The sequence below is a fragment of the Micrasema longulum genome, unplaced genomic scaffold (genome assembly GCF_059751315.1).
Source record: "Micrasema longulum isolate JH-2025_06_02 unplaced genomic scaffold, ASM5975131v1 h1tg000595l, whole genome shotgun sequence".
In the NCBI taxonomy this organism is placed as follows: domain Eukaryota; kingdom Metazoa; phylum Arthropoda; class Insecta; order Trichoptera; family Brachycentridae; genus Micrasema; species Micrasema longulum.
Genome location: NW_028277791.1, coordinates 177867 through 193858, shown reverse-complemented (window position 1 = coordinate 193858; position 15992 = coordinate 177867). Strand labels below are relative to the sequence as shown.

General features: G+C 31.4%; 1 protein-coding gene across 1 annotated transcript in view; it reads left to right on the top strand.

The window, feature by feature from the left end:
* Positions 1-15992, top strand: part of LOC148280314 (neuroendocrine convertase 1-like) — an 86119-nt gene that overhangs the window by 42551 nt on the left and 27576 nt on the right. Inside the window, exons 7-11 of the mRNA XM_088228564.1 lie at positions 1515-1633; positions 5107-5186; positions 11422-11554; positions 13622-13722; positions 14996-15088. Coding sequence (XP_088084690.1) covers positions 1515-1633; positions 5107-5186; positions 11422-11554; positions 13622-13722; positions 14996-15088 — 526 coding nt within the window. The remainder of the gene's footprint in view (positions 1-1514; positions 1634-5106; positions 5187-11421; positions 11555-13621; positions 13723-14995; positions 15089-15992) is intronic.

Genomic DNA, 15992 nt, shown 5'->3' with positions numbered 1-15992 from the left:
TCACACCTGCGAGTTTCCGCGGCACCGTCCTGCATGGCCGTTGATGATAGAATCTCCCGGAGGCGTCTGGTGATGTTCACATGCTCCACTTAAGAGCGGATGTGAGAAAAGAAGGTTAACAGTCATCCCTGATTACCGGGTTGTGGTCGCGTGTCTAGTGTCACGGACTCACAAAATGTCTGAGGTTCGAACCCTGCTCTAATACTAAAAACTTGAAAACTATTAGTGAGTTATTTACAACTGTTTTTAAATGTTCCCTTAAATTAAATTATTTTTGTAGGGAACAACGTCCATAGATCGATGACACACACACGCACTAAATGAGTTTACATTTAAATATTTTGCAAAACCAACAGTATTGCGCACAAGATTTTAAAATCGGATGACATATCCAGTGCAACGTTCTGGAGAACATTAAATTCATTTCCGCCATGAAGATTTAAAGAATAAAAAAACGTGACCTATAAAAATGGACTACAAGGCATGGTATCATCAGTCAGTTTGTCAGTCGGTTTCAGTTTATAGTTCAGATCAGTCAACCCGTCAGTCAGTTCAATTAAATTATTATTACACATTACTCTCGCGCTTCATAATAAAATACTATATCTTATTCACTATTTAATAAACTCACATCAGATCCACTTCGTTTCTTCTTGACATCTTCAGATGGGGTAAGGGTCTACCTCAACTAGCAAAATCCTACATTTCGTTTGTCGTAAGAACAAAAATATTTCTTTTTTTTCGAAAAAAAATATATCCCGTACCTAATATTTTATTGATTGTACTGTACAAAAGTCATCCTAACACATAACTCGCTAAACCTCTATTTTAGAGGCTTGTCGGCAGGTAGGGAAGAAATTATATAAAAGGAATTTATAAATAATACACCAAAACACCCAGACCAAATAAGAAATAATCTTTCTTCGATGTTTTCTTGCAACTGGCGGGAATCGAACCCGCGACGCCAGTTTTACAGTTAAACGTCTAACCAACTACGCCACGGCCCCTGTCAGCTGCCTTGCAACTACAGATCGTACGGATGGTTAAAAAACAAGCCAGTAATGAAAATTTACAAAATAAATTACAATGAAATGTTTTTATTGTAATGATCGTTTACAATTATAATCTAGATTACAACATGTCCTGCTGCTCCAGAGCGCATGAAATCCAGACCCTGTTAACATTGGATATTTAAGTTAGAAATAATTTTATGCACCGTTACATCAAGATAAGGGACTCAGTCTTGCGCTTTATTATCAAAATCACCCGTTACACAAACATTTTATGTCAACTTGTCCGGCAATCAAACCTGGGACCTTAAGGACGCGAACGCCCCATTTACAAGGCTACAAAGCAGACTTATTGATTGTACTTTTGTATGCTCACAATATTATTGATTTCTCTTTTGTAAAATATTTACGAATGTTTTTCCACGGTATAGAAGAAATATAACCAGTTCAAAGGGATGAAATATTTAAGACAAGGAATAGGAGTAAATCTTTGCACATTTTCAGGGTTCGGGTTCGATAAAATAGACATCTACAGTGCCTCCTGGGGACCTAACGATGATGGGAAGACAGTGGAAGGTCCTGGGAGACTGGCGCAGGAAGCTTTGGAGCGTGGAATTCTTAAAGTAAGGAAAGTCTACATTTTCCTTTAGTTGAAAAGAAAAACTTGGTAAAAATCATTATTTTAAATTGGAAAAAGCAGAGGCCCAGGCTTTATCGGTGCCCTGGATGCAAACACAAAATATATGTTTAAAGGTTGTTAATGCTTACATAATTTATTGTTTTAGCATTCACTTTGTGGAAAAACTTTTTTTTTTTTTTTTAATTTTTTTTTTGGTTTTTTTACAATATACATAAGAGGTAAAACAGAATCATCACAAATAAAGGATAATAACATAGCAATAAAATACATATTAATAGTAAAAATAGTAACAAAAATCCCGCAAAAACATGACCTGTTGTGGGAACCTATACAAGAAAATGTAAATGAATTTTTTGTTCCAAAATAAATAGACAGTTTTAATATTTTTGTGTAATATAGAAAGAGAAAATAAAATATTCTGTAAAAGATTATCTGGTATTATGTAGTAATTAAAAAGAAATAAAAAATATTTTAAAAAAATAATATTATTTTTTAAAAAGGCAACAAAATATATCATAGAAAAAAAGACGTCATGTCTTTAGTTTAAATCCAGGATAGTGTAAAAATAAACATTTTGTAATTTTTACCACATAAGCGTTTAATATATTATAACACAACTAATTTCGGGTATTCTGAATTACCCATCATCAGGTGTAATTATAAACTTAAGTTCACAGTGTTTATGCTTAATTACGAAGTGGCCATTTTAAATAAAGTTGTTTATGCTTAATTTATTGTAAAAGAGAGTGAAAAAAATTATGAAAAGATAATATATGGAAGTCTAGACATTCACAGAACTTATGACCTGTCATTGGCTAGTTTAAGGTGTAACATTAACTATTCTGCTTATTGACATATTACAAAAGAGATGAAGAATATTTTAGATAGTGTAATATAGAAGTCTATGCATTTACAGGGGTTATTACCCGTGAAGGGCTGGTTTAAGTGGCCACTTAACACACTGTGTAATATTCACTATTTTGCCCATATTCGAACATTTATATTCCTTCAATTCTTTTATAACTTGATGTTTTTTTAAGTTAAAGAGCTGAAACTTTTATTTTTACGGGTGAGATTCATCTCATTGGGTTATTTCACCTACAAACTAGGCCGAGACTTCTTTATTATGAATTATATGAATAGTATCACCTACATACTAGGCAACGCCTAAAATTTTTATCTTTCAATTTCTATACTTCTTCATGGACCAGGTGGGCCTTTAACTAAAGAATATAGATGTTCAAATATGGGCAGAATGGTGAATCTTACACATTGTGTAAAGTGGCCGCTTAAACCAGCCATTAATAGGTCGTAAGCCCTGTAGATTCCTAGACTTCTATATTACCTTCTCTAAAATGTTCTTCATCTCTGTTGTAATATGTAAATATTTATAGATTTCTAGGGAGTTGAATCCAGTTCTTCTCTACAAAAATTTAAACAAACTTAAAATATTGTTCATATTGAATCGGGTTGTGGTCCTGTTGCTAGTGTCTCGGACTCACGGACCATAGGTCCGAGTTTCGAATCCTACTCTTCCCCAACTTGATTCCTATTTTCTAATAGTGAGTTATTTACATCTCGTTGAAAATGGCCCTCAAAATTAAATATTTGGGTAAATCATAAGAACGCAAATATTTATTTTTAAAAAAATAAAAAAATCTGCTTATGTTTAAACTTCCACATTTCCTCAACTTTTCCACAAATATTCAAACTTGTATAATTATAAAACGCCGAAAAAAAAACAGAATAAATATTTTAAGCAGAGCTGTATAAAATTTTTATTGCCTAGTTGAAATTAAAATAGTTAATAAAATAAAAGGCTGACATTCAAGTTGACTTATTGCTGACTTGACATGAAAGGTTCTCGAGTACTCGTATTTCTCAAGAGAGCGTCGAGTACACTTCGGGTCTAAGTTAAGAATTCGAACATTCTGAGCAATCGTGCTCTATCTTGGTATTAAACATCGTTTTATAGACTGCGTTAAATTGAGCAAACAAATTTTAAACGAATACTTAGGAGCTTTGTTATCCCCTCGTCAGCACAGCTATAAGGAAACGCTTTGAAAGTATTAATTTTATCATCATATTATACCTATCCTCACCTAAAAGCCCATTGAGCGCTGCACCAGTACTTAAATTGCAGCGTTTCTGGATAATTTTCTAGTCTCACGCTTAGGCTCTGGCAGCCTAAGCGTGGATTTCACGGAGCTGAAACAATACAGTATTATCATATCTTTTGCATTGTCCATAATATGTAAACGAGTCTAGCATTTTACGTAGGTGCATAATATTAAGTAAATTTGAAGAAATTTTTTGAACCCAAGTAAAAACAGCTTTCTGCTTTAATTAGTATTACTGTATTATTATTTTCTGGCTTATTTTTATTTAGTATAATTTTTATTGTTTTCTCCTGTGTATTCGAAATCATATAACTTAAAATTGCTTAGTAAACATAACAGTGTAAGTCACTTTCCAAGCAGAAGAGCTAGTCTCTTTTTTGGAAAATAACAGCTTTAACATTGAAAAATTATAAAATAGATTGTATCGAATAAAGTAAAGTCTACGATGAAAGCAAGAAAGGCAATTTGCTTATGAATGTTGACAAATCGAAAGTTATTGTTTTTGAAAGGGATGAAAATATAACTAAATGTTAGATCAGTGTGAACGGAGATTCTAAATCAGGTAGTAGAATTCGATTATCTGGGAATTATGTTTACAAGGGATGGAAAGACTGAGAAATATATTTAAAGGAGGCTGAGTCCCGGGAACAGGGTGAACGGTGCACTGAAATCTACTTTAACAATTTTTTTTTATTTTTTTTTATTTTTATTTATTTATTTAATAAATGTTAATCGCAGGAGGCAAAACTAGCAGTTCACAATAGAGTTCTAATGCCAACTCTTATGTATTGGAGTGAAGTATGGAATTGGAAAAATAATTATGAAAGTAGGTTAAATGCTGTCGAAATGCGATCCCTCAGGTGAATGTGTGGTAAAACAATGTACGATAGGTGCACAAATGTCGAGATCCGTGAACTGAGTAAGGCTGAGACATGCATTACTGGCAGAATCAAGAAAGGGGTGCTGCGTTGGTTTGGACATGTAGAGCAAATGGACAGCGAAAGAACGGCTAAAAAGATCTACGATGCGAATTTCGATGGATGCAAAAAACAAGGAAGTCCGAGAAAGACATTAAACGATCAAATCCATCAAATACTTGAAGATGAACATGTAAAGACTAGGAATAATCGGCGTGCGTGCATGAGAAGATGTATAAATGTAAAAGAAGCGAGGTATGTATGCAATGACAGAACTCTGTGCCTACCCCTACGGTAAAACGGCGTGATGGTTTGTTGTTGTCTCAATTATGTAATTATGTAAATCAATAAAAAAATTATAAAAATCTTTTTAAATATAATACATATAAAAAAGCTAACACAGTTGCTTTTTTTTTCAGGGACGCAAAGGAAAAGGAACCATATTTGTTTTCGCCAGTGGAAATGGAGGTAGCCGAAATGATAACTGCAATTGTGATGGGTAAACTACTTTAATAAACGCAAGCCCGCTGGCTTATATCTTATTAACAAGATACCTGTTAATTTTTAAGCTAGTATTTACGTTAAAGCTCATGTCCCATGTTCATTCGTATGTTTACTTTAAGGTAATACTTATTTGCATCACACTGTAAACGTCTAGACTTACTAAATCAACAGATGGAAAAATTCAAGGAATCAGCTTGTTTAATTAATTCAAATATACTCAGAATAGTGCATGTTGCACAGTGTGCAAAATAGTATTTAAAAGCTTTCAAGATTTGTCCACTTGTTATTTATATCGGATTGTATAACTCTATTTTCTTCACAGTCTCAATCCTAAGAATTTATTTGCAGCAAAGTCCTGCATCTTATGGAGAAATTGCGCTCATTTCTCTGCAGCCGTCTTCAGCTCATCATATGAGGCGTAGTTTACGTCCTCGCACACTTGTTCCAAGTACTCCCGTTGGGGGCGCCCTCTGTGATTTATAGTCATTCCCTCTATTATGTCATTCAGGAGACCCTCGTCGCGCATAATGTGGCCGATCTATTGGGCTCGCTTTTTAGAAATTAGGCGCCTCTCTTCTTCGATTCTACTGAAAACCAAGTCTCTCCAGAAAATTATTTTCTTATAATATTGGAGAATCCGTGTAAATAGAATTCTTCTTTTGCGATTAAAATAATTTTTATTATAGCGGACAGTTAAATTATTTTCTCCAAAACTGCCAATATGAGCTAGTGGATTATGCAGGCAATAATATATCAGGATGTACTCGAACCAAAAAAAATCAATATGTAATAACACTGACTAACCTGGAGTTGAGTCTTCTTCCTTGTTGGCGATCAGTTCATGAGCTAACGGGGAAACTGGTGATCAGGAAAACTGCATGCACACAATTGTCTGGAGTCTGGAGGCGGCGCGGCGGATGATGATCAATGGCGATGGATGATAAAATGATGTTTTGCGTTGTGCGAGTCAAAACGTTAAGTTATATTAACTTTTACGGCGAAATAGTGAGAAATACTTTTCAACAATCAGAAAAGCGTGCGAACATAACTCGTTGAAAAAGCGAAGAGTAGCGCGGAGGACGAGCAGTGTTGCCAACCAAAAAAATGTCCCGTCAGGCGTGGCAACCTCACAAATCAAAATTAGCCAGTATTTACTTACATGTGATTCTTCTGGCTAAAATACATTGAAACAAATTATCGGCTCAACCAAATATTATTTTGTAATATCACATCTGAAAGGTTTGTAGGTTTTTTTTTTATCTATAAAGCATCATGTCTCACAGCTGTATATATGTTTTGACAAGTTGCTTGCGGAGCTTCAGGTTTATGTTATTTGATTCAAAAATCTTTGATTTTTGGTTGAACGCAAACCTTGCTTGATGAATACGGTAATCGACTTTTTTTTTCTACCATCCCAGATGATCCTGCTACCAAGGTTTACAAACTCTTTTGCGTTTTTCAGTGTTGCATTTGTTTTCGGCTCATTACGGGACACTGAATTTTTTCTTACGGGAAGTTATTATTGTCTTTTACCGCCATCAGTCGTCATTTTATCAGAGTGATTTCATCAGCCAACTTTATCACGTATATCTTTTGTCCGTGTATTTTGACAACTCTATACACGGTTTTCAGGGCCAGACCGCAAATCTCCTGAGGAACCTTCCTCATGGTAAGCTTTAAAAAAAATTCATTAATTTTTTCTAAAAGGTCACTTATTAAACAAAATTTCTCGGACAAGTAGTCCCTCCACAAACCTCAACTCCTCTCCTACTCAGCCACTTCACTTGTCCGCGTCTGGTGCGTATCGCTTCGTTGGTCAAATGCGTTTTAATCCCATTTTTTTTTGTTGAGGAGGGGTAAGGGTTTGCGAAAGAGATGTTATTCCAAAAAATGAAAGATTTACTCCATTTTGAGATTATAAAAATATATATATTTTTTTTTTAATGACTTTTTGGAAAAAAAAATTTTTTTTAAGCTTACCGTGAGGAATGTTCCTCTGAAGTTTCGTGATCTGACTCTGAAAAACCTTGTGTATTTGATTTGGTCTTTAAATTGATAGTAAACGTCCCAGAATGAGTTTTCAAAATCATCTGAGTAAAATTATGTAATGTGCGTATTTTGTATTTTGAATAATAATAAAAAAATTAAAAATATACCAACCGATTTTGAAGCTAAGAAAAAAAACTGAATTACACCTTTGTAAGGAATCTTTTGTAGCTTCAGAATTGCTCTGTAAGTATTAAGTGGTTAAAAACAATGTGATCTTATTTTAATTCAATTAGAACTTTAAGAAATACAGTTGATTTTACATGATTTATCGTCATGTTCCATATATATGTAATTTTTATGTTTCAATGAGGTTAACAGCGCGTTAAAAAATTCTAGTACATTTTTCTTCATGATTTAACATGGAATTTTCCATACGGTTAACCTTTGAGCATAATATTTCACATTCCTGCAAACGTATTTAATCACATTATTTAGAAAGCGCTGTTTGAAACCTTGTTCGGTAACGAACTTTATTGCATTACCTTCACATATTCACATTTCCGTATTTTATATTCGATATTTCAAAAGGTCAACTGTATTTCGGTTTACGAGTAAACATTACCCACGTCATACGTCACAATAAATAGTATCAAAGGAAAATATTGACCAAAGTTAAGATCACAATTAAGTAATAAACTAACAACCTTTTACAAAAGCACCGCTTTTTGTGTAGGATCAACATTGCTTTTTATCAACAGTGAGGGACATCTGAAAAGACTCCAATAATACAAAACAAAGCGATGAAAATAATATCGAGACGCACTTAAAGTAAAACAATAATCGACTTCTTGATTTTGTGACAGTAAGTGCGTGAGTTCTAAGCACAAAACGTTTGTATTAGAACTAAGGAATTCAATATCCATTGCAACAATACCAACAAATTAATAATTTATGAATTTAGCTATTTTAAATATACCGCGTTATTTTTATTTTTATTTTTATTGTAACAATTTTGCTTACTAATTTAATTAAAATTTAACTAAAAATACCAATATGATAACATAGTATAATGTATAAAACAACTGTGTAATATGTACCTATAGATATATTATTTCATAATTTTGCAATAGAACACTGTTATGTTAAATATACTAATGTTTATGTTTATAAAAGGCATTTGTGCCGTAAACAATAATAAAATAAAATAAAATAGATAAATAAATGAATGAAAATGAGAATTTACCATAGAAATAAAAGACGAGTGATACTTTAAATTTTATATTTTTTACATTTTATATTTTATAAACATAAAATTTATTTTATATTTTTTAAACATTTAATCCACAAATTTGGAATATCAAGTGACCGGTTTTATCGCTTTCGCGACATCTTCGAGGCTGGTAACTTTATTAAGGAGTTCAATGTATTTATACAAAACAGAGGTAAGGATTAAGAATTTAAAATTACATGAAAGTAAATTAAATAAAATTACTTTTATCTTAAGGATCATCATAAAAAAAATTTCGGGTTAACTAATGAGTTGATATAATGCTATTTTAATGAGTTTAAGTATTTTATTTTCAGTTTTTTTCCCAGATTTGTGGATTAAAGTATCACTCGTCTTTTATTTCTATAAAAAAATTACAATGAACTTCCATCAAGAATTTTCACTTACAAACTTGAAGGTTTATGAAAATGAGAAAGCTTAACTTGAAAATATATATTTCAGTGTATCGTATTATCAGCGCTATGATTTTTAAGGGTTCGAAATTTTGAAATTACTCCGCCCGTGATGTCACAAGTTCTCGTCGGTCAGTTCTGCTGATTGATTAGTTGACTTCTCGGAAGCTGGAAATCTATCGTAACCCTCTCTATTATTGGTTAATTCGAAAGAAGTTGTGGGGTAGTTCTTTTTTTATACATTTTCGAGAAACTTCGCAATGAAATTAAATGCTCTTATTTTTACTGCGTGTAAGAAAACATTATTATAGCCTATTTCCCGTTCACTAAACTTCCTCATTTATCAGATAATCAAATACCATGTTTGCTGATGAAATCAATTAATTTACTAAATTATTCAAGGACTGGATTCGACTTCCTAGGGAGCTGCTGATATGAACATAATACAACAGAGATGAAGAACATTTTAGAGAAGGGAATATGGAAGTCTAGGCATCCACAGGGCTTATGACCTGTCATTGGCTGGTTTGAGTGGCCACTTTACACACTGTGTAACATTCTTCTAGGTATTCAAAAGTTTCAGCTCTTTAACTTCACAAACGTCAACAGATGGAAGAATCAAAGGAATATAGATGTTCAAATGTAGGCGGAATGGTGAATGTTACACAGTGTGTAAAGTAGCTAATGACAGGTCATACGCTCTGTGGATGCCTAGACTTCAATATTCCTTTCTCTAAAATGTTCTTCATTTCTGTTTTATTATTTATTTATTTAATATGCGGCACAAGTGACTTTTACAATATAACAATATAATGAGTAAGTTAGATTTACAAAAATTAAAATCTTAAAAACAATATTAAAACATAGGTATAAAAAGAAAAATGAAAATAACAAGAAATATGTACTTATACATGTATGTATGTATGTCAGCATATAAAATATATAAAAAGTATATAAAATGAATAAACACTAGATCATTAGCATAAGTAGCTTTTGCAAATAATTAGTTGATCGTTACTTTAAAACATCATAAACTATTTATAAATAGATGGTTTGAATTCACAGAGACTCGAGTTAAAAACGTCGATATGAGAGGTACATTCGTTTCCTAGTCTGTGTATACGCGGTATTGGTGAGTGACAAAGATAGCTAGTTTGAAAAGGGTGACAATAATATAGACTATTTTTTCTAGTTCTACGTATTATTATGTTTATTAAATCCAGGAGTTCGAATTATGTTTAAAATGATGAGTTTTTTTTTTACTGTGCAACAAGCAAATCTAAAAAATAAGACTGGAAAATTAATTAAGACCAAAGCTCCAGAACTGCCTTATGTACAAAGAACTAAAGTTAATGAAAATATAGAACATGTTTAAATTTAAATAAATAATTCAAATAAATGGTAGTGAATACATGTTAGTTGATATAAGTGTGCATATAGAACAACAGTAAAAAGATCATAAATTTGGACAATATGCGTATGATAGTGAGAGAAAAAGTATAAATGTAAATATTGTGTTGTAAATATTTTTATAAACAAATGAAAATTGAAAAACTATGATAAATCATAAAATTTAGTAAATAAAATCATTTCAAAAAATAGAAAAACAGCGTTGTCTAAAAATGTTTGTAGTATGGGACTGGATTTCACCCTTTAGGGAGTTGTCAAGATTAATATTTAACAAAAAAGAAAGAAAACATTTTTGAGTAGGGAATGTGAAAGTCTAGCTATTAAGGTTCCTATAAGGCTTATGACCTGTCATTTGGTGGTTTAGGTGATCACTTTTCACACTGTATAACACTTACAATTATACACATGGAGTTATTAAGGGGATGAGTAAAATAAAAAATATAAGCAAATTTAACCGACAATGTCGTACATACGAAACCAGGAATAAAAAAGATAAGATTACCAATGAGAAGAATAATAAAGTCTAAAAACTCTTCTTACAGGGGTTTCAAACCGTGCGACGAATTACTCAAATAAATGAAAAGTTTTGAAATATTTCAAATTAATTTTTAAAAATACGTTTCTGTGATATTTTGATAAAAAATTGTAATATTGTAGATTTTATAAATTAACTAAACTAAGCATAAATAAATAAAATAAATTTTCCCGTGTTTAAACATTCGTATTTCTTATATTCTTCCAATTGTTGATTTTCTCCAAGGTAAAAAGTATACGAATTTCATTTTGTGATTATTTTCATAACATTAATATAATTTTGTGTTTTAATTACTTAAGTTTATTAACTTCGAAATCATTACTTTTTAGTTACCCACTAAAATCGTTAATCGTCTTGCTCCATAAATGTTACAAAAAGGCAAGCAGTGATTCATTGCATACGGTTATTTTTATGCAAAACATGTCTATTTGTACGGTAAAAAAATGTTTATTTTTTGTAGGTAACGCACAAGTGCTGATTTTGAAGTTACCTAGTTGTAGTGATTGCCCCACAAAATTATAAGTAAATTTTTATTTTTTTTAAATATCAGCTTAGTTATTCGAGACGAAAATTTGTACTGACGCAGTGTTCAAAGTATATATTCTGTTTTTTTCAGTTACATCGGAAGCATCTACACTGTCGCTATTGGAAGCGCGTCCCAGAGAGGCGCTTTTCCCTGGTACGGGGAACCCTGCGCAGCAACCATGGCTGTCACTTATTCTTCCGGGGCGTATCAAGACCAGATGATCGTAAAAATAAAATTTCTTTTAATTCGGTTAAAAAACAATAAAACCAAATATTTTTTTTGAGCAAAATCATTCACTGTTTGTACAATTGAAGACCCTGTTTTAAATACCTTAAGAGTCACAAACCAACCATTTTTTTTATTTTTTTTTATTTAAATCTTAAAGTAGGGCACATATATCATACATATTGTTATGTGTGTTCTAATAATAACATTGCAAATATATTTAATTTATAAATTGTTTATCACATATTTCTTGACCATTATTTTAAATTTCAATATGTTTTTTTCTTCATAAATATTTTTTTCCATTTCGTAATACTTTTTAATTGCTTTAAATAAAATTGAATTTTGTGACTTTGCCTTTTTCCTAAATGGAAGTCTAATTTTGTTCTTTTCTCTAGTATTGTGATCGTGTTCATGCTGGTTCCAATCAATTTTTTTCCAAAATTTTCCAAATTTTTCGGGAGAATGATTAAACTGAATACCACGGTTTTACTACGATGTTTTTTATTTTTTTATTTCTTTTATTTGTTTGATAAAATAAAATGATACATGTACTTTTAATGAATTAATGAATAAAATGTCAAAATAACATTGGCTGTTTTTAGACCATATTTGAACCTTCGTGGTTTTTAGTGCAAACTATGAAGAAAATAGTACAAATACTTTAATTAAAGTACTAGTTTTCCGAAAATTGATATACTAGTCTTACTATTCCGTATGTTTTTATATTTATATTTGTCGAAGTATTTAGTAATCACTACTAGAAACGTATGTAAAAGACTATTCACATTTTTTTATACTTTTTTTTATTAAGACACAAGTCCCAACTCCATGGAACCAGAGTCCTGTATTGAATTAGGATCAATATATGTATAAAACATAAGCAATCAATATCACCATATTTACTACATAAAACAAAAACATCTTTAAAAATTACATTACGTATCAAATATAAAAAAAAACATTTAAAATATCATCATCATCATTCATCATTGTTCCCTTTCCGCACCTAATGGTGCATGGGGCACTGCATTGTTACACCAATCGCAGCGTATCTTGATCATTTTTGTTACATAAAGGTGAGTGGATCAGTCTTACGCTTCAGGTACCAGTCCAGGGACTATGAAATATTCTAATGTAAAAACACCGTTTTAAATTAATATTTCATATTAACCATATCGGGAATCGAACCCGAGACCTCTTGCATGGCAGGCTAATGCGCTGACCATTACACCACGAGGCCGACAAAATCTAGATAATTTTTTGTACATTTAAAATTTACAAAAAAATATCTAGAACACCTTTTGAACTGTCAAACAATGAGTGATAATGGCGCTACATAGTGGTAGAAATACTAATTACAGGATATTTTCTGATCATTCAAGCAAATCGGTGTGGATAATTGAGTCGTCTATTTTTTGGAAAAAGACGATTCAATTGCTGTTTTCACAAAAACCCTGTATTTAAAATAATAAATTTGGAACGATATGGACTCAAAAATAGAAAATAATAAAATTTAACAACATCGTTTTGGACATTTGATATTTTTAGAACGAGGTCTTTAATTTTCAAAAACACATTTTTAGTATGTCTAAAATAATATGAATACGCCAGGTATGATGAAGATTTTTGACAAAAAAATATGGAAATCTAGATTAACAAATTACAACAGGGATGGAGAACACCTTAAATAAGGGAATATGGAAGTCTAGGCATTTACAGGGCTTATGACCTGTTATTGGCCGGTTTAAGTGGCCACTTTACACACTGTGTAACATTCACCATTCTGCCCATATTTAAACATCTATATTCCTTCATCTATTGATGTTTGTGAAGTTACAGAGCTGAAACTTTTATTTATGCGGGTGAGATTCATCTAATTGATTGATTACACCTACATACCAGGCAACGCCTAAAAAAAATCTAAAAAAAATTTTTTTTTCAATTTCCATACTTCTTCATGGACCAGGTGGATTTATCATATGTACATCTCCCCGGGGAGTTGAATCTAGTCCTTCTCTACAAAAGTTTGCGCAAACTCAAAATATTGTTTGTTTATTTTTAGACCACAACCGACTTAAATAATGGCTGCACTATTAAACATACCGGTACTTCGGCGTCAGCACCTCTTGCAGCAGGAATTATAGCCCTGGCTTTAGAAGCGAAGTAAGTAAACTATTGCCTTAATTGATATCTCAACAGATACGAATTTATTTTATTTAGAAAAGCATAGATATTGAAATTTAAAAAAGGAACTTTTATTTTTCCTCTCAGTCTGATTACCAGACGACCCAGTTTTTATCAGATCATAAATTTAATGAAAAAAAATAATATTTTTAAACTTCTTGCCCTTATCCTTTGATAGATAGTTTCAGTTGGATATACGAATCAAATGGCTTCCAAAAAGAATTTCATGGCTTTTAAAAAGTTTTGTAATCATTTCGGCAAATTGATCACGTTCAATCAGTGATGAATTCAATTCGCTCTCTACCTCAATACAATGAAGTTAATGTGTCTTAGTTTTTCTCAAAAAATTTCGGTAGTAGATCTTTGGAAAATATTGGCCATTCCGAATATAATAAACTGCCCGATGAGCTAAAACACGAAAAATAGAATAAAAAATACATAAGTGTTCGTCTTTTCGAAAGTGAAAGTTGTTAATGAAATTTATATAGATGGTGTAAAGTACTGTTTTTTACTTATACAATAATGTTTCCTTACTATTTCGGATGTATTAATATGTATGATATTATGCATTGTCATAAAAATGTTTTTTTTTTTATGTCCGGTCCCAAATGAGGTTCTTCAATAACTCCTATAACTCGTATAATATATATTTTTTTTAAAAGAAATATTTGCGTTCTTATGTTTCACCCAAATATTACGTTTTTAGGGCCATTTTCAACGAGTTGTAAATAACTCACTATTAGAGAATGGAAATAAAGTTGGAGTAGAGTGGGATTTGAACCACTTACCATTGGTTTGTGAGTACGAGACACTAGCCTCAGGACCACAAGTTGATTGTACTTTTTGTATTGTATATTTTATTAATAATAAAATATATAAAAAAATAAAAATAAAGTATTATTAAATAATATTACGTCCTTCTGGGTTATCTTTCTTCGACGCAAAAATGCTAAAGCTTCTAAATTACAGAGAGCTTCTTTGAGCAGCTTTTCTCGTTCGAAAAGGAGCAATATTTCATTATATGTGGGCACAGCCAAGGAGACTTCAGTCATTAGATGCGGTATGTGGTTGACAAGTTGCATATTTAACGCTCATCAAATAAGTTTCTGTCTTAATTCAATATGGTTTTTTTTTAATGAAAAAAATGGAACAACCTGCTTAGCCTTCGTCAGCATGATGAAAAGAGGGGATATGGAAGGAGATTGTGAAAATTAATTAACTATCAAACTCATAAATGTGATTTATTTTTTAGTCCAAATCTAACATGGCGGGATGTCCAGCATCTTATTGTATGGACCTCAGAATACATGCCACTGGCCGATAATTTGGGATGGAAAATTAATGGGTACGTTTTTTTTTAAATAATTTAGAATAAAAGTATGAATTAAGCAGATGATTACCCAGAAAAAAAAATAAGCAATCGGCGAGCATACATATAAAAATCTGTGACAATACACGTTAGCGTCAATTAAAAATATATTTGATTCTTACTGTATTTGAACCGGAATAAGGTATTATCAATGAGCCAAGATGGACCACACTCAACTTATTTTTAAGAAACCATGGTTTTAAATAACAAGATTTTTTATGTACTTCTTTGAATTATCCAACAAAATAAGTATAAATGTTTACAGGGTTTCCAAAAAGTATATAATGCATTTACATTTTTATTTATTTTTGGATGTAGCAACTTTAATGGCTTATAAGCACGTTTCGGAGTGTAGGGGTATTATTTATTTATACACAAGAGTACCAATACATCAATTTTATTTGATAAAAAAATATTAGTTATAAAATTATAAATGTTAGTACGTTAGTACAAGTAAATAATGGCCTTACTGTGGTGTTACTTGTGAAAACCTGTAATTGGCTTATTTGTAATTTAATTTTTTTATATATAAGATAAATACTTCTAATACTACGACTCGATTAAAGCGTACAATCTACTTCCATTGTACATAAAAACAATTAGTTAGTACTCTCAATATAAAATTGCTTTTGAGAAATGGATATTGGAGGTGGGTTGCGCACGGATCGATGAGTGGATCAAGCCAATAGGTAAACAATTGTTTCCTGATAATGAAATTTTGTCTGCAAGTTTATATGCATTTATTATGTTTTTTATGATTATTTTAGCTTCTTTTGTTATTTTGTTTACGACGATAATTATATTAATTACACATTTATTTTCTTCTGTGGTAAATAACTAATTTAAAGCATGTTTCATATTACTTATTGTTAAATGTTTC